The sequence below is a fragment of the Phoenix dactylifera genome, chromosome 5 (assembly GCF_009389715.1).
Source record: "Phoenix dactylifera cultivar Barhee BC4 chromosome 5, palm_55x_up_171113_PBpolish2nd_filt_p, whole genome shotgun sequence".
Taxonomy (NCBI): Eukaryota; Viridiplantae; Streptophyta; class Magnoliopsida; order Arecales; family Arecaceae; genus Phoenix; species Phoenix dactylifera.
The window spans coordinates 17,935,257-17,954,473 of NC_052396.1; the positions used below are offsets into that span (position 1 = coordinate 17,935,257).

The following is a 19,217-nucleotide window of genomic DNA, read 5'->3' on the forward strand; positions in this document are numbered from 1 at the left end:
AGGCGGCTGAATTTTCCGCCTACGTCTGTCCCTCCGTGTCTCAAAGCAAACCCTAGAATTAAAGGAAAAAAAAAGGCCCAATCCTTCTCCTCCCCGGCCTGAATTCAGTCGTCTCTCTATGGTAAATCTCTCTATTCTCTATCTCGTTCATCTGTTACGACTTTTTGCAGATTCATTTGTACGGACTTCTTTCTTTCTTTTCGTTTCTTCTCTCTCTTTTCTTTGTGGGATTGGACGCCTTTCAAGAAATGGTTTGGGAATTAGTGGTGTATTGTGAACATTGGTTAGATCTCGGGCGGTATATTTTGGTTGATTTTCTTTAGCAACAGCGGGTACCGATTTAGTTGAAGATAAATCTGTTGCTGAGATGGGAAGAAAATTTATTAATTTATTTTTTTTCTTTTTCCAGCTAATTTTGGCAAATGATATATGGTTCAAGTAGTTTAGTTTGATTAGAGATTAAGGTGCTTCTGTTCTTTATGTTGTCTTGAATTATCAGTTATGAGAGTGTCTAGTGATAGAATTACTTGTTGCATAGTTGGTTGGGTATGAAAGCAGGCTCTTTTCTATTTCCCTGCTTTAGGTGTCAGGAAAAAGTGCTGCATTAGCAGTTTCTTGGCTTCCACAACTATCTTCTAGATTGTGTCACCAGAATCTGGGTGGTGGTTCAATAGGCCTTGGTTCTCTCTGTTCTTCAGTAGAGTAATCATCAAGAGCACCAGAATCTCCTTCATTATGTTTATATCAACTAGTCTCCTTTGTTCCACAACTGATCAGAAAAGTCTTTTTTTCTCCTCTCCAGACGAGCTTTGGTTGATGAACCTATAAAACATGTTAATGCACAGCCAAAAATGCTCCTTAATTAATCATGAGGACAGGGGTATAATGCAATAAAACATAAAATGATCTGTTTCTACAAAATACTAAATGCAACCCTGTTTTGGAAATCCAATAATTAAGTAGATTTTTCTGAAAATCCCCAGGTCTGTTTCATCTCTTATTTGTATAAGAACTAAGTACATGGCATGACATGTACCGTATTGGCTGTTGGATGGCACACCTTGTCCAATTGACTCTTAGATCTTTGGTTGAGTTATTATACTATATATGTTTGTTAAATTTGCTAGGCCTCTTATGTATCTATTACAATTCCACCTTTCATGGAAGTGGTTCATGTGAAACTCATGGCAACTGCTATAAGTGGTTGTATTATGATATTTTGTTTTATCTTTAGTTATTTTTATATGAATGTCTAGCTTTATGAGGAAATGAGACTCATGCCTATGGAAAAAATTTGGACACCCTTTCTTCTCATATTAGTAAGATAACTTGAAAATCTTTACTGCATAATTCGACAAAACTTCATCTTTATGATTTTTTTTTAACTTAAGGGAAAGTTAGGGAAACCCACTCAATTTATTACTGAAATGAAGATGTATCATTATGATATTTAATAATGCTGTGTTGCTTGAATTATTTAATAAGAGAGAGCGGGAGAGAGAGGGAGAACAAGCGGTAGCGGACGCCGGCGGAGGGCTGTGTGGGGCCGACAGAGGCCGCAGGGGGCGGCGGAGGCCGAAGTTGCGGCCTCTGTCACCCCCCCCCCCCCCGCAGCCTTCCGCCGCCGTCCGTCGCCCCTCGTTCACCCTCCCCCGCTCGCTCTCTCTTTCTCTTCTCCTTCTCCGGCTTCAGCAGCGAGCCGTTTTCAATGGTTGAATTGTACTGGTGGGCCTGGTACGGCTCGGATGGGCAAAATCAGCCGATTCGGCTCGGTTCCACATTCTTTGTTCCAACTTATTTCTTCCTTGTGACTTTAGGGGCCTTGCTCTATGGGCCATGGTTTGCTGATATGAATGTGGGATCAGTGACCGAGTAAATTGGTGGGATGAGGGTCTTCCAAGTTGCAGGATGCAGCGACTCATGTTTTGTCAAATCGACATGCAATTTGATTCCACTTAGCACGAAACTACGGGAAGGACTTGTTATCATTGGGCCATCTCATTAGGGATTTCAAGGTGGTGGTTGAGCAGGTTGCTAGAAGATGCCTCATAAAGAGGCCAAGTGCGACATCAAGGGATGAGGGCATGTGCCAACGAGGTAGCAAAGGTGAGCATCGATGAGAGATCTTAGTTTTGGGGCTACTCAAGAGGTGATCTCATCTAGAGTGTAAGCCATGGAGGCGGGATTGTTTGTTATGGGCTCCCCTAGCCATGTAGGTGGCAGTAAACATAAGTGGAAGAGAAGATGTGGTGGGGCACAACATTTGTCACCTGACTGTAGACCTCGTAGTTCAACCGATGGAAAGGATGACAGTCAAGAGGCTTCTAGGGAACCACTCATGCCACATCGGTGGTGGCTAGAGGCAAAGTAGTTGTAGTTGTGGACTCTAGGGCATGTTTAGGAGATTAGGCCCCCTTAATGGACAATGTGGCTTCAACCGGGAAGGGGGCTTTTGTGTTCGAAAAATCGGGTCTCCTCATATGGTAGCAGTTGGTTGCGCAGACTTGATAGACTAGCCATGCACTCAAGGGCACTACTAGTGCTGGATATGCAAGATGCCTTCCACCGAATCTGTAGATGCTTGGACAACCACAGATTGCCTAGGATCTCATTGCCTTTTTTAGGCGAGTGAATCTATAGTCATTCGGGGCCATTGGGTTTGGCCACCGGATTGCCTGGATGGTCGAACCCACTCTGATGTGCTTCACGAGGCATAGTGGTGGGTGACCATGTCGGAGAGCAATGTCTCCACCCATCTCCGCACTACAACAGGTATAAAGGGTGTTGCGGTGGTGCATGACTTGCTAGAGGATTCTCACACCACTGCCATGCTGGTGGAGGTACCTTCAATTCCCACTCTGACCTAATGGCTTATGGCTGTCGAGGTGTTAGGGGATGGCAATCTCCTTCTAACTAGTTGTGCATGGGCATCAGTTAATGTCTGTTGATCATCGTAACACCACTTCATGTACTCGAATGCACTAGTATAACCTAACCCCTTTGTGGACTTCTTTGACCCCGTCCTAGTTGATTGTCCTCTCGCATGATAGACTGTAGATGAGTTTGATGCGTCGCCTTGATATCAATAGTGCAATGCATATGCTGTTTGTCGGACTTCACCGACCAATGAGTTGGGTGGGAGCATTTGCTTTGGTCCCTCGCGGTGGTAGTGATGATGATGCAGTGCTTGCATGAGATTTTGTACTGGCTTTGTATGGGTTGCTTTCTTTGGTATGTTGTTGCATGTGGTCTCAAGTGCATGGTTTGTATGGTTTCCTATGGACATAGCATGGGCATGCATGATGTAGTGCTTTATGTCCATCAATAGCTTTTCTTGGCCATGCTACAATATAACTACTTACCCAAAAAAGCTATATCTAGTTCAATTTTTAACTTTGTTTTTTTTTCCTTGAAGCCATTAAATGTTATTTTGTTTTACTTGTATATTCCCCTTTGTTATATATCTGTGAAAAAATGGCTGTGCTATTTTGCTGTTTTTTCTTATATTCATATGTTTTTCAGGGGTAAGAAGTAACAAACGATATTACTTACAATTATGAATAAAGTCCAGTCAAGATTCGCCCGTCCAAAGGGGATGGATCATGAGTCAAGCTCTAACTTATATGTTGCCAATTGTGGGCCAGCTGTGGGCATATCTTTTGATAATATTGAATCAGTTTTTGGCACCTTTGGGAAGGTTATAGGAATCTATGCTGCTGATGAAACTGGTACTCGTGTGATTGTTTGCTTTCATGAAGTAAGTGCTGCTCAAGCTGCCTTTAAAGCTTTAAATGGCTCGTCTTGCTCCGATCTTGGTGGGCGAACCCTGCATATACGTTATTCAATATCGCAGCCACCTCAGAAGGTTTTCATTGTAAACTGAGTGTCAGCATGTGCTTTAAAAGATAATTTCTTTCTATTAATCTGCCACACCTACATGCTGAATCTAGATGTTTGAATGTAATTTTTATCTCTCTTTCACCCAGTATTTACTTGTCAAAAAATGACTACAAGGTGTATGTGTATGTTCATCTATCATAAAGAATGTGGAATGTGCCATTGAGATATCTATTTTGTCCTGTACAAAACTAACTTATCCCTATTGCCATGAAATGATAAGTGATGGCATGTTGTTTTTAGTGGTTGAGATTTATTATTCTATATGTATTTCTATATGGTGTGTTATGGATAGTTTTCTGTAGAACAATGCCATACATGAAGTTTTCTTTAGTTAGTTACTATTGCATATGCATTTTATCTCCATCTATTCTTTATTAGAATACTGATTTAAGAAAATGTGTAGGCTAACGCTATACATTATCTGTATGTATGAAAGTCAGGATTCCAATCCATTTTGAACTTGCATATTGGATTTGTTTTCCCCGCCAATGTCATAGTGTCTTTACGCCACACTCCTCGATCTCAATATTTGTGTTGTTTTAGGCTTTTAGTTTCTGGGCTCCTTTCCAAGACTACACCACAAAGATGCTAATTGTAAATTTGAAGAACAACATGAAAAACTAATAACTTAAAAGGAATTGAAATATAGAAAATTAAATGGTTCCTGACTAATTGATCATTGCAACTTATAAGATCATTGAGTTTCCCTTCTAAAAAAATTTTATGCCACTTATTGGAATGTAACTTTTGTGGTAACCCTGGACTCTTCATGAATTTGACTAATTTGACCTACCTCGCGTACAAAAGTTGATCTCGTTGGACTAGGTCCATGCCAGAATTCTTAACTGCTATTTTGACTAATATCAAATCTGGTGTTGTAAGGCTGAATTTAAGAAAGACTTAGCCTATCAAATTCTTATGATTTCCCCCCTCCTTAGTGGATGTCTTCCTTTGTATAGAAGATTCCATACTTTAGTACCCGGGAAAAATTTCTACTTAGGTTGGGAAACCTGCTTCGGGAACTCATGCACATGCGCGCCCCCTGTGAGTTTTCCTTGTTCTACCTTTTTCTCTGGGAGGCCCTCCTCCTATACCCGCACACAAGTCCACTCTGACACCACTCCTGCTTCTGGCAACTAGGATCCATATGTTTATTACTTTAAAAGACAAATAGATATAAATGTGGTAATTGTTGAAACTTCTTTTGATGTGCTAGATGCATGTTTGCATAGTTAATGACATACACACTTTGTTTTTTTAAGGTATTCTTATACAATAGAAGCAGAACTATGATGCCATAATATTGGAATATATGGATTGAAGATGTAAAATATATGCTGGATATCTATTCTTGATGAAAATCATTGTGAGATTGAGTTGTTTGCTGAGGTTGTCCTCTAATAGAGGATGCTTAGTTTAGTCTTCATGGTTTCATATGCCAATACAGAATGTGAGAGACTAGAGGATTATTCATTTCAGTTTTGAGCTGTTTTGCAGATGTAGGATGATGTTTATTTTACAGAATCTGTAAGAGCTTTTGATACCACATAGGGTCCAATAATCCTCTTAAGTTTGCCTCCATTAATGAGATTTCCACTTTTGAACATCAGAAGGAAAAGCTGTTTTCGTTCCTCGTCTATCTATCCAATGGATGGAGTAGTAATTTGGTGACTTTTACATAGATGGCCTTCTAATTAGAAGGCTATGGATTTAATCTATGGCAACATTTTGTGAGGTGTGAGACCCTATGGTTCAGTTGAAAGCATTCTCTTTCACTGCATTGAAGATATTTAAAAGGGAGGGGTTTTCAAGGCTTTGGTCTTTCGTTGTTATGTAAGGAACTAGCAAAATAAGATAGTGACGAGTATTTTGTAAAGATCTCTCTTTCTGTCAACATAATTCTTGATGAATAGAAATTCTGTTTCAAGGTTAAGAGCATCGTATATCCAATAAATCTTGATTACAATACCATAACATATGGAAAATTGACAAGCCGTAGCTCCTAGATGATGTGTGTTGACGGATTCTGATATTGTTTTCATCGCTGACCTATTCTTCCTTAGTCAAGGATTTGTGAACATTTATGAGAATATTTGGATCCTATCTATCTTTAAATTTTAGGATGTTTAAAATTTATGGATGAGACATGATATTTATATGCAAGATTTGGACCATTTGGTCCGGTGTAAGTTATTTCACGGACATCTCACTAGGGACAGCTGAATAACCATTCAATGGAAAACTTAAAAAAACTAATCAGCCAACTAATGATAATAAGTCCATATTAACTTTAGAGAATCAGGAGAATCTTATTAAGATAGAGGATGTTGTAGCATTAAGGGTGAACAAATTTTCAAAAAACAAACCTGAGCACTTTGATGATGAAACCGAATATTATGAGAATAAACCTGATGCTTTTGTGGTTGATTTCAGACATCCTTTAAGTAACATCTGAATGTAAATGATCCATAAAGATAGATGTTTTCTTCAATAAGTTGTCTGAAAGTCTTAAAATCACATGAAGAGATGCTATATCTTTTATCTAGATATTAACAATGCCTTATCAACTGACAGTAACATGGTTGTTAGTACCTATAACAAATTTATTTCCAATATGATTAGGTTTTAATTGAAAGTCGTGACCTGAATTCTAGTCCAAACTAATGCCTAACTATGGGCCAATTGCCTGGACTATGTATAAATGTTATTTTTTTCTTTTTCTTTTTTATTTTTTGTTAAGTTTTAGCAAGGTAATGATTTACATGTAGTCCAAGCATTTGGATTACATACTAAAACAATTGTTTTCTTGAAAATTAAAAGAAGTTTGTCGAAGCTATAATGATACACAGAGATGGAAAGTTTTTCACATTATCCAAGCTTAAAAATCCACAATGATCCATTAGGTTGTGCACACTTTAGGAATGCTATTGTTCTTATAATAGGTTTCTATAATGCTTATAGATTCTTGTATTTAGAATGGGCTGGTGCTAGTCTGTCACGAAAATATGATACAAAATAACTACCTAGTGTGGAACTTTCCTATTGCTCCCATTGGATTGACATTGATCACACTGCAAAGCAAAGTAGTAGGAAAGTTCCATGTCAGCTGTGTAACTTCTGTGTCAAATCTGTCTGACAAAGTCATTTTTATTTCAAATGTAAACTCTGTTGTCATTTTCCTTGCTAGTAACACTAGTGATTTTAGAATCGCATAAATGAAAACTAGGTAGGATATTGTGAGCAATGTAAACTATATTTATGAACAAGTCATGAACAAATAGACAGCTTAATTTTATAAGTAATGCTAAATAAACCAACTCAACCCGACACCCCATCACTAAGACTTCTTTTTTTAGAAAAGGATGGGAAACCTGTCAAATTCATTAAGTGCATGAACCACTGATTGAGGACCCGATCATATGGCGGTACTATATTGGACTAGAGAGAGACTGGGTCCTAGGATGAATTTGGGACCTTGGTTCTCTATAGAATGAGATGGACTGGGATGGTTGTGTCCCGACACTTGGGCAACACTTAGTCCTCCCGCCTCTATTAGCATCTGTGCACACACCATATATTTAAAATAGGGCCTGATTGGGCACCTTGGGGTTAATTCTTGTGTTAAACCGTATGGACGGGTGTCTTGAGAAGTGGGCATATTTAGTATTTTTCTGTTTAATGTAGACTTAATGCACGTTTGAAGACATCCCAACATGCTACGCCATACCATACCTAACGAGACGGTATGGAGTATATACCATACCATACCGATTTAATACCAGTATACGATACGGGGGGCGGCACTTAGTACGCCGAATCAGCCTCTATACCGGATGTACCAACATAGTGACAGGGTGGCACCGGAACGTAGGGCAACACTTAGTACGCTTAATCAGCCTCCATATCGGACGTACCAACACAGTGACAGGGTGGCACCGGTACGGGGCTCGGTACTGAGACGACATACCTTGCATCCCAATACCCCATTGCGTATTCTTTCATTGACACGGGAGCAGAGGCCCCACTCAGTGTGGTCGTCACATGTCATTGAAGGTGTGGATTTGTGTGCTCTATGGATCCCTAAAATGTTATTGTTCATGTAGTTTTTGCATAATTTGGTTTAATAAACAATCATTTATACAAAAAAATCTAAGAATACTGAGTGGCAATTTTGAGAATTGTTTATTTGAACATGACACTAGAAACATTCTGCAAACTGTTGAGACTCGATGTCATCTCTCTTGCCATGGACTAGTGCCCAAAAGTGAAAACATAATTCATTTCTAATATCTTTATTTATGTTGTACAAGTATTTCTTTGGAAACATTCTTTTATTTTGCTAATACTTGTGTATTTGTAGATGTAAAATACTACTGGTTAATTAGACAAGCATGTGTATAAATTTGGCCATGATTGTACTCCCTTTAGTGCCTCATGTTCCCAACATACAATGCCATATTTATGTTGTGTTTATAGTTGATAGAGCTTTCCTTGGCATCTTCTATAATGTTTCTTTTTAAATAGGTACCACTCTTTTTTTAATCCTTTGTATGCTTCTGTTCTTTCGCCATAATAAAGTCTCATCTATTTCTAGGTTTTGGGCGATGATTCACTTCCAGTATCTTTATTGGCATCAGAGCTGGCAATTCCAGGAATTTATCTGGAGCATGAATTCATCACTCTTAAGGAGGAGCAGGTTAGGGAGCCTCAAGCCTCATATGTTTCTTGTTCTTCATTTTTTTTAAAACATGCAGGAGGCTGTGTCCATATGTGGTGTGAAGTTTCTAAAATTTCTGCATGTGCAAGTTTATTTTGTGTTTTGTATTCTCAGGAACTTCTTGCAGAAGTGGATACTAGGCCATGGAAAAGACTGTCAAAACGCAGAGTTCAGCATTATGGTTATGAGTTTTTATATGCAGTAAGTTGCTTCTAGGAAATATCTGCTACAGAAGAATTCTTTCATCTTGACATGCTATAATCTTCCACTTGATTATGGAATTCCATGAATTTGATACTTCATTCATGTTCATTGACCCAGGGATCAATCATTCTTGTAACAGAGTTATTTAAACATCACTACCAAGCTCCTTTGATCTCTTAGCGGGTGCATTTTGAAATCTGCTTCCCATTTGTTTCTACTGATGGAATATCAACCATCAAGGGGAATTATCTCTACTTAATAATGATAATTTCATGTTCCATAGGTCATTTATTATAAGACCCTTAATTTCAAATCCATGCATTTCCCTTTATGGGACCGAAAATTGATTTGGTGAAAGGTTGACATCACATGATTAATAAGGTTTTATGATTCTCGCTCTCAACCTCCTATATTCTACTCAAGTATAGATTGTTTCAGAGCAGGTTGATTTGGAGAGAATGACATGATTGATAATGGTGTTTATGGTTCTGTCACATTACTTCTAATTTACGTGGGCAGACATTCTCAAAAATATAAATTGGCACTATGAGGTTATCTTCTACATCTCTATTGGAACTTTTACCATATCTTTTGAAGCTCCATGACTCCCATAGTTCTTAAATATCATGCAACAAAACAACATGGTTCTGTTGACACCATAATCTTTTATATATTCATCACTGCTATGCTTACAGTTCTGGCATTAACAAAATTGCATAGGCGACTGATTAATGGGTTTCCATCCCTAATTGCTTTAAAGATGAAATTTTTCATTGTTTTGCATTATGACTTATGAGTTTGTCTTATGTTGCATGAGGAGATCACTATGTTATGTGCTCTAATAGGTGAATTACAGTGGTGTTTTCAGTTACACCTGCATTCTCGGTGGTATATCATTGTTTGGCACAGCAAGTTGATTTCATAAGCAATAATATGATTGATGTGTTTCATGATCTTTCACTAACATGATGTGTTTTGTTAAATATAGAAGTCCTCTAAGGTGCGTATGTGCTTTAGTCCTTAAAATGTCAAATCATAGGTTATTTTTCCATTTTCATCTGTACATATAATTTAGTTAATTCATAGATAATTCAGACTCCAAAATCAGGAGATGTTTATTGGGAAGCATGAATGAGAAACCATTTCAATTTGGTTGCCCTCACTGGGAAGCATGAATGGGAAACCATTTCAATTTGGTTGCCCTCAAAGTTTTGAAATCTTTCAGAAACATATGAAGACTTGGGCAACCAGTATTTAAACATGTTTGGCACTTTGAAAATATAAATTTTTAGGTATTTTCCAGGTTTCCATTTCTTTTGATAGAATTATGCATGTCCGACTTATCTAGAAGTGATAAAGTCCTGCTTCTGTTTTCCATCTTGCTTCCTACATTCGCTTTTCATTATGATGACTGTGATAATGGTAGCTTAGGTATTGCACTGGGGAAAAGTGCTATTACCACTATAAGCAGATGTCTTTATGAGGAGAGGACAATGTGTAACTTCTTAATTATTATGAATGCAATGACAATTCTTATATTCCTCGTTTCTTTATACTTGTTATCTCAATAGTCCAAGTTATTACAAGTTTTGTCTTCATTAACATAGTGCTTCTGGATATCATCTCTTGATGCTGATTGGGATCTCTCCATTATTTGCACAGACCAAAAATGTTGATTCGAAGCAGTTTCTAGGTGAACTTCCATCCTTTGTTTCTCACATAGTCAAGAAGATCATGTTATTTCCTGGCCTTGATGACGATAGAAGTAAACAAGTGGATCAACTGACGGTATGTAACTAACTTGTTTGGTTGAAACTTACATCTTTTGCCAGAATTTTTTTCTTATATTTTTGTGGTCTCATTGGTGCTTGACCTGGGCATTTATCGTGCTAGGTTGTGTTGTAACCCATAAGAAATAGCCAAATAGTTGGCTTGACCCTAGCATTTTACTTTCATCTTGAACCCAACCCAGCTCTTAAAACCTAGACTGGGTATAGGCTTGGCCCTCCACAAACCAACACAATGTAGGTTATCGGGTCAATCTGTGGCTGCCATGGGAAGTGGGAGGAGCTGGTTCTAGGAGTTGGTGGAGTTATTAGTAGTGATGGCGAGGATTGGCTTGAGATTGGACGATCGTGGTGAGGGCACCCAATGTTGTAGACCTGTGCTCAGTGAGGGAGTGTTGCCACCTACCTGTAGCACTACTTGTGAGCTTCTTTTGATTTTTAACGAGTTCCCATCCAAGTTCTGACTGCTTGGAGAGTAACTTGTTAAAAATCAAGAGAAACTAACAAGTAATGCACCATGTTGGTGCTCTAGGAAGGAGGAAGAAGAGGGAGAGAGTAGTCATGACTAATTAAAATTCAAAAGAAACTAGCAAGTAATCTATCATGTGGCTGGCTATAGGGAAGTGGTAGATGGGTGAGTGAGAAAGGGGCCCGATACCTTTGGGAGCACTGGTAGTAGAGTAGCATGTTCTGGCAGTAAGAGGGGAGAGAGAGGAAAGGGGATGGGGCAGAGGAAGAAGATGGGAAGTGGGCAGTGGTGAGGGGAAGCAGGGTAGCAGCAATGGAGGGGGTTATTATGGATTCACGGGGCAAATATAGATATTATATGTCATACAATACTAATATTATATTATTTTGATATCTTAGGTTAGTTTCTAGCTGGTCAGGGTAATTTTTATGCAGCCCCAACCCAGCCCTAATCTCAATCAAGCCTCAAAATCTCAGCCTAGTTCAACCATTGGGCCAGAATTCCCAAGGCTTGCTACAACCTGGACCTGGCAAATTGGCCCAAAAATGCCCAAGCTAATTGGCACTTGGCTCTTTCCTATTGTTAGGTGCAGCACACCAATGGTACATGTATTTCTCTAGCTTTTGATCAGAATGTCCTAATGTTTGTGCTGCTCCTTCCCCAATATCAGCCTTCTTCCTTTCCTTGCTTCAGTGCATTTTAAGTGTCCACTAACCAAATTCTCATTGAGGAGTACCAATGTTATAGTATTGTTTGTTAGTGCGTAGACTTTAGACTTATATCATTGCCTTATGCCTGAAATATGGTTGACCAGTGAACTTTAGGGTTCAAGCTTGTTGTCCTTCATGATTTTTTTTGCATATAATAGTAGTCATATCATGTAGTACGATGAGAAGTGCACCAGAGAAAAGTTGCTGAATGAAATATTCTTTTGCCTACTAATTCCTTCGTCAGCAACAGTGCTGTCTCTACTGCACTGCCAACTGATCTCACCCTCCTTTATACTTTCCTCTGTTATTCACTGTGCATGAGAGAACTGCTAGCTGAACACGTCAGAAGTATGTCACATTACAAGAAAAGGCTTCTGTGCACCCCCTTCCCCCCACCTTCTTCCATGTCACATTTTATGTGTTGCATGTCTGATAAAAGACATTTTTGACATAATGTTAATTGATTTTTTAAGTTTTTTTCTGTTATTTTATATAGTATATTACATGATTCATTTTAAGGTTCAAGAACCATCGATTACGTTGGTGCCTGTCCCCCACCTCCACAACCCCCCTCCTGCATATTCTGGCCACCATCATAAAAATCCTAGCTCCACCCCTTGGGTGATATGTACGGACATCCAAGATATGTACGAACATCGAATAAATCTGTTTATGAGTCCAACTAACCTGCTGGACTTGTTACAGGTTAATGAATATCCTTCTGGCGTGGGTTTATCTCCACATATAGACACTCATTCAGCATTTGATGAATTGATCTTCAGTCTTTCATTGGCGGGTCCATGCATTATGGAATTCAGGAGATATCCTCAAGGCACTTGGCATGCTCCAGCTGCCGCTATTGGGAATAACCCTCAACAATTCTCAAATTTTACAAGGAAAGCTATTTTCCTTCCTCCTCGATCCATGCTTTTGATGTCTGGAGAAGGGCGATATGCTTGGCATCACTATATTCCACATCATAAGGTATGCTATCGATGTAGTTGTTGACATAATAAATACACTTTTATAGTAAGAAACATTCTACCCGAAGGTCAATAAAGGGAATAAATAAAAGAAAGCAGAGGGATTTCGTGAAGGGATCCTTGCTTTCTTTTGAGCAATGCAAATTATTTCATTTGCTTTTTGGGCTTGTTTGATAAATTATCGTGTGAACAAAGTATTAGAGCTCCGTAAACTTTTGGTTGGAATTTTTTAAAGAGGTAATAAGAATTAACTGAAAAACATATATAGAGTATGAATTATTTATTCAAACAGCATCTCTGAATCACAGGTTGATACAGTTGGGGGACATGTTATCAAAAGAAGCTCGAGGAGGGTTTCTTTTACTTTTCGCAAGGTTTGTAAATATATCTAATGGTTTTTAGTGGCTTTTTATTATACATTCCATCTTCACCTGCTTTGACGTAGAAATACTGTATCATATTTTGGTGTATCTGGAAGTTTACCTTGAACACAATGTATTGCAAAAAAAATTTCATTAGTAGATAATTTTGTATGTGATCACCTTATACTTTCGACATGATTATTGCAAATGAAGTACCTATTTATAAAGGTTTCTTATAATTATTTTTCAACTTCTATGGTTATTGGTGTATGCTAATGTATTAAGATCAAGATTTCAGTAAAATAAATTAAATATAACATACATGATCCCATATTAGCTTTACATCTTGGAAACCAATGTTTTTACTTGGGAAGCTGTCTTTAATATGAAAAATGAATCTTCTATATGTATTTGTATTGCTTATGCTCATGTCTGTGGAAAGTGCTGATGAGATTCAGACTCTAGGTAGAGCAAGTGCGAGAGGGAGGGGAGGGGCATGATCTTTTGCATGTTAGACATTCATATATGGATTTCTATTTTCGCTCTGGCAGAGGCACATTTCTTCACTGTCATTTTTTTCCCTAGTTTATTTTTTTACTGTATAGTTAAAGGAGCACTTAGAGTTAAAAGTTAATGATGTATGCACAAAAAATGATCAACAGTGGAAGCACAGAATACAAAATGACTTTGCTTTAGGCGATGGCATAGGATAAATCAAGGTCCGCCGTACCGGTACCGGTCGGCGTACCGGTCCGGGACCGGTCCGAACCGGTCCGGGACCGGTCCGAACCGGTCTCGTACCGGTTCTTCAACAATAAAGTATCGGTACCGGATTCCACGCTGATCCGGTATTGGTCTGCCGGACCAGTACGGACCGGTACAGTAGACCATGAGATAAATACATCAGAGGATTTTGAAAGTATGATTAAAAGGCTCAGAAAGATTCTTGGAGGCAACATGTGTTTTTTGTGCGCGTATTCTGCAGGTTTTGATTTTTACATCACTTCAAAGCTTAAATTTGTGGGAAAGATGTTTATAAGGTTGCAAAGGAGTGGAGATGCTTGATATGAAGTTAAATCAAATTGAGCAGAATCTTTGGAGTGTTGTAGAATGACTAAATGTCGTCCAGACCTTGTGGAAAGTCAAACATGTTACCATTGTTGTGGGGTGAGAATTTAGAGCTGTGAAGAGGGGAATATGACAGAAGATCTGAATATAAAAGATGAAGTGTGCAGGTGGATGTCTGATACTACCAAAGGGGACAGTTAGAAATGGATGCAAAAGAGGAGCTTTGAGAAGCAGCAATAGGTGACCAAGTGAAGAATCATGATATGACTTAGTTTTTCTACACATATTCTGGAGAAGTTGATGGATTCTTGGGTTACCGAAAATGATAGGTAACTAAAGAAGATTTAAGTATTTTATTAATGAGATTTTCATTTCAGATTGGATAGGGATCAATGACATCACAGGTTCTTAGTCTGTGAAACCAATCCTTAATAAAAGGGACTGAGCTTTATTCCTTCACGTTTGTTTATTTCTATGAAAATTGAATAAATCAATAATTAGCAATGTACACCTTTTGCATCTTCATTTGTATGCTGTACAAAACCAAACCACCAGCGCAAACCCCCAATCCCACCCACTTTCTTTTTTGTTCTCTATGCTCTTTATTGCAGCACCTTGAAACTATTTTATCTTATTTATCTGTGTGACATGACTTGTTATTAGAGCTCACAAAGAGAGCAGTCTCAACCTGTTCTGCAGTAAATCATTGTAACCGCCTAATCTACAACTAGGCTGCGATTAGGCTGCGACTTTTGTGCATCTCCTTCAGGCTGGTAAACTGCTTATGCTCTTTTTTGATTCTTTCGGATGTAAAGGTGCTTAGAGCATGGATTTTGTTTAATGTCCGTTCCTTTGGACTAGTTTGTGCTCCGTCTATGCTATTAACCAGTGAGGCAAACTGTATTCGGATGAATGTGCACATATGCATCTCACTGTAGTAAGGTGCTTATTGAATTCTTGCTGGTCTTATCATGTCCAATACCATGTGCAGCCTTTAGTGTCACTCTAAGGTCTAATTCCTTTAGTGCCCCCTGGGCCAGTACCACCACCACCACCACCACCACCTTGATCCGAGCATTTGAGAATGATTTCTGGATTTTTCCCCCATTTGATGAGCCCCTAAGTTAGATCGAGCTACCTTATTTTTGTACATTGATTGGGAAGCTTGGGTATGGCTGTCCAAACTTCTAGTAGAAAGAAGAAAATGGTTTCTTGGGTACATCAAGATATGAAGTTCTGTGCTTGTAAGGAAATCTATCTTTTTAGGACTATATTGTCATTCATGGTATGTGGGAAGAGTTAGACTGCTACCATACTATTGAGCTTGCTTGTAATGAGAATATGGACATGTGGGAATATGTTGAAACTTGAAAGAGAATTTTATTTTCAAATCTCTGGCTACAGATTTAGAGTTTCGAGCTTGATTGGATGCAGTATCTGGGACGATATTGTTACTTAAGTCCAACTGACAGAGTACATAAATGCTTGCTTATAGAGGGGATCAAGATGTTTCTCTGAAATCAGGTGACTCTAGAGTCTAGACTGGTACTTGGTTACCAGAAGTGGGTGCCGAGAAGTTGGCCTCTTAACAATTATTTTGATAAAGAAGTGGCTACAGGGATGAGTTTCCAGGGAGATTCCAAAGCGGTTTGGTACTCTTAAGTGGTGATTCTTGCTACTATGGACTGGTTCAAAAAAGGGAAAAAGAGATCTAATCCAGTTAGCAGGTGTGACAACCTGTTCATCATCTAGATATGTTGCATCGGCCAGGACCCGCAGTTGCTAATACAATTGCTAATTGTTGATGATTATCTTGCTGGTTGACCTCTCCTAACTGACAGCATTTAGTCTGTCAAGCTGTTTATTGCTCATTTCAAAAAAGGAAGAGATCAAAGCCTCTTATAATCTTACTGTTTAGTTGGACTTACATTTGTTCCTTGTATTTTTATTACTTGTGATGATTGTATGTTCTTGTTGTAGTTGATTGAAATGTGATTCCAAAAATATGAAATTGTGTTCCATCGCAAATTTAAGGCATATCCTGTCCAGTGACTGACCTTTCCAAAACCAGCAACAGATCTTCCATGTAGAACCTCTCAGGTTCAAGAAATGCAGACAACATGGTGGAATTAGATAGTAAAGATTGTAGGGATGAGATGGGAGAGAGACAACACAGCACACAAAATATATTATTTTATTAATAACTTCGTTCTACCTGGTTACAATTAGAACTAACCATATAGAGGCTTTTATGTCCAGAACTCAAAGCTAGAGCTGGACTCCCATGCAACCACCACTAGGTTAGAAACTCCATTCCCTTATCTTCATGTACCCTACTCCACTCATTCAAAGCTACACCACCCACATATATCCTGACTTTTCTACTTGAACTCTAAGAATACTCACCATGCACTTCCAACTATCTCATGTTGGAAGCAGCAAAATACGAACTCTGTCATCCTCCACTATCATCAAATTCATGTTGATCCTTTGACTTTCCTAAATAGGAGCAAATGGTGGTTGGATTTCTGTTCTTCCATACATCTTGGCCCCTAAGAGGATGACCCATAGCTGATCATACAAGGTTTTAAAGAATGAGGTTTACTTTTATTCTCTTGTTGCTTTCCAATGATGTGACATACAATTAGTTAGTTTTGATGCTTTTTTCTTCTTTTTTTTTTTTGCGCGCGCGTTAGTAGGGGGGACAACTGTAGATGCACTCAATGACCAAGCTTGGGCGTAATTTCTCCCTTGGAAGTATTTTCATGGTAGAATGTTACACACACTGGCAAAAGTTAAAATTAGTACCTTCAACACCACCTATTGACAACAAAGATTCCTGTGTATTGGTATATTCCTGGTAGCACTTGATTATCTGGTAAATCTTACAATCTGAGAGAGTGCTGTTTGTGGATGTTATTGTGTCATTGCCATCAGAAAGCATGTTGGAATTGGATATACCCCTACAGATGGGTAACTTCATGGCTGCATTATTTTTTTTGGAAAACTACATCCTTCAGCTTAAAGTTCTGTATGGCGCAAGCAATTAACAGTTAAAGCTTTCAGTTTTCTTTTATATTTACCTTTAAATTTAACTGTGAACAGTGATATGATAGTTTGACTATTTTGGTCATTACAGGTGAGGAAAGGGCCTTGCTGCTGTGAATATAGGCAATATTGTGATTCTCAGAAAAGTTAAAATGCAGTTTGAGCAATGTTAGCTACTGAAAACATTAAGCAACACTGATCCGGTCATGTCATCACTTCTAACAGGTGACAAGCAGTTTGCTGACAGATACTGATGTGTAGCACTGACAAAGTCAGTTGATGTTGCTTTGAATAGGCGGCAGAAACTGATGTGTAGCAGTTGATAGAAACTCATGTCATCACTTCTAGCAGGTGACAAGTTATTTAGGCTAAATCTCACCAAAAGTTAGGAGTCCCAGAATAGAAGTCAATTTTGTGGATACATGTCGCGGCTAATTTGACAATATTGCTTTTGGTAGCATGAGAGTTTTTGTCAATTTGTGGTTAAGTTAGTCATAATCTTGGTGAGAGATGCAAGATCAGAACAAACCAATATGCTGAATTATTGCAGCATTTTGATAGACGGCTTATTTTTCTGCACTCCTGATTCTGGTCGTTGGGTACATGCCCGAACAAAGCCTGCATCATCATCAAATCTTACTTTGTTTATGGTGCCATGGAGAACAAATTCGTAATTGCAATTAGTTATATTTCTTGAAGTCCTGCAGTACTTCTACAGAGTATTGTATTAGATCCACTTATTTTCTTTATGGCTGGCTTATTGTCTGATCAGACGCTGCCTGTAGTCTGGTCCACTTGAACATGGTCTCCTTTGGCTGGTAGTTTAGAGCCTGCATCATGCACGAACAGATATATAGTCTATTGGGCATAAAGATCCATCTAAGGGCTGTTTGGATTGCCTGGTTAAAGACATCATAATGCATCCTTTTTGATCTTATGGGCTGCATGTACACTCATTGTGTGTGAGCTGCCATTGTACCAAAAAAGACATCATAATGCAAATTAGCCTAAGTTTTCATGGTCCTTTAGCCTTTAGCAGCAAGTAATATGATTTTGTTTTAAAAAATTTAAACTACTTTTCTGTATAATTTTCAGGCAATATATTTTTCTTTCGAAACTGATTTTATAAACATTGGTCATGAAACTCTTACCACCTATGTGTGCCACAATCTTTAATAGAAAAATACACCTATAAGTTTGCTTTTGCTTAAGAGAGATGACAACTACAACAAAAAACCACAATCTTTCATAAAAAAAAGCACCCATGTTAGTTTTGCTTTTGCTTAAGCACGATGACATGATCCTTGAACCTTTATTGATCATGAAATTCTTACCACCTGTGTGCCACAATTTTTAATACACAAGCACACCCCTATAAGTTTTGCTTTCGCTTAGGAGAAAATGATGAAGAACAACGAGAAGGAGAAGAACCCACAATTTTCCTCCTCGCGTTGTTGTTGTTGTTGTCATCGTCATTGTCTAATGTTAGAGTGCATAGGCTAAATGTAAGCGTATTTGTCTCATGAATATCGTGGCTTTCAATCTTCCATCTTATATACGATATGGAGCACTCCATGCTTTCTCTCATGTGAGTCATGCATGCCCCAACCCCTGCTCAGAATAAAATGGTCTTCGCCCAGGTGATATGGTATCAAAAAAAAAAAAAAAAAAAATGACACCGTGGTACACCAATAAGAGGGTTTATGTTCATGTAACATGAATAAAAGTAAATAATCCAACTTCGAATGCCAACCCAATTAATCCACTGGCAATACACTGTGAGCTTTCAAGGCCACCCCAGGGAAACTTTAAATAAAATGAGAGCACATGAATTGAACCTTATGTTCCACAGCCCCACTAGCAAACATATAAACCTATGTGTAAGTTTCTCATAGTATTTATCCAAGGCACATAAAAAATGGATAATGTAGTACTAATAAAAAGTTGGTTGAATGGCCTTTTAGATCAT

General features: G+C 38.4%; 1 protein-coding gene across 1 annotated transcript; it reads left to right on the top strand.

The window, feature by feature from the left end:
* Window positions 1–17,981, top strand: LOC103713010 (alkylated DNA repair protein ALKBH8 homolog). The gene is made up of 8 exons (XM_008799760.4): window positions 1–121; window positions 3,523–3,865; window positions 8,495–8,596; window positions 8,732–8,818; window positions 10,484–10,609; window positions 12,493–12,771; window positions 13,079–13,144; window positions 17,340–17,981. Exons 2-8 carry the CDS (start codon window positions 3,557–3,559, stop codon window positions 17,397–17,399), a joined length of 1,029 nt encoding a protein of 342 aa, XP_008797982.1. The 5' UTR covers window positions 1–121; window positions 3,523–3,556; the 3' UTR covers window positions 17,400–17,981.
* Window positions 17,982–19,217: the final 1,236 nt, after the last annotated feature.

Coding starts and splice junctions, on each gene's coding strand:
- LOC103713010 (XM_008799760.4), top strand. CDS start 3,557: ATGAATAAAGTCCAGTCAAGATTCGCCCGTCCAAAGGGGATGGATCAT. Junction 8,597..8,731: donor TCACTCTTAAGGAGGAGCAG/GTTAGGGAGCCT, acceptor TTGTATTCTCAG/GAACTTCTTGCAGAAGTGGA. Junction 12,772..13,078: donor ACTATATTCCACATCATAAG/GTATGCTATCGA, acceptor TCTGAATCACAG/GTTGATACAGTTGGGGGACA.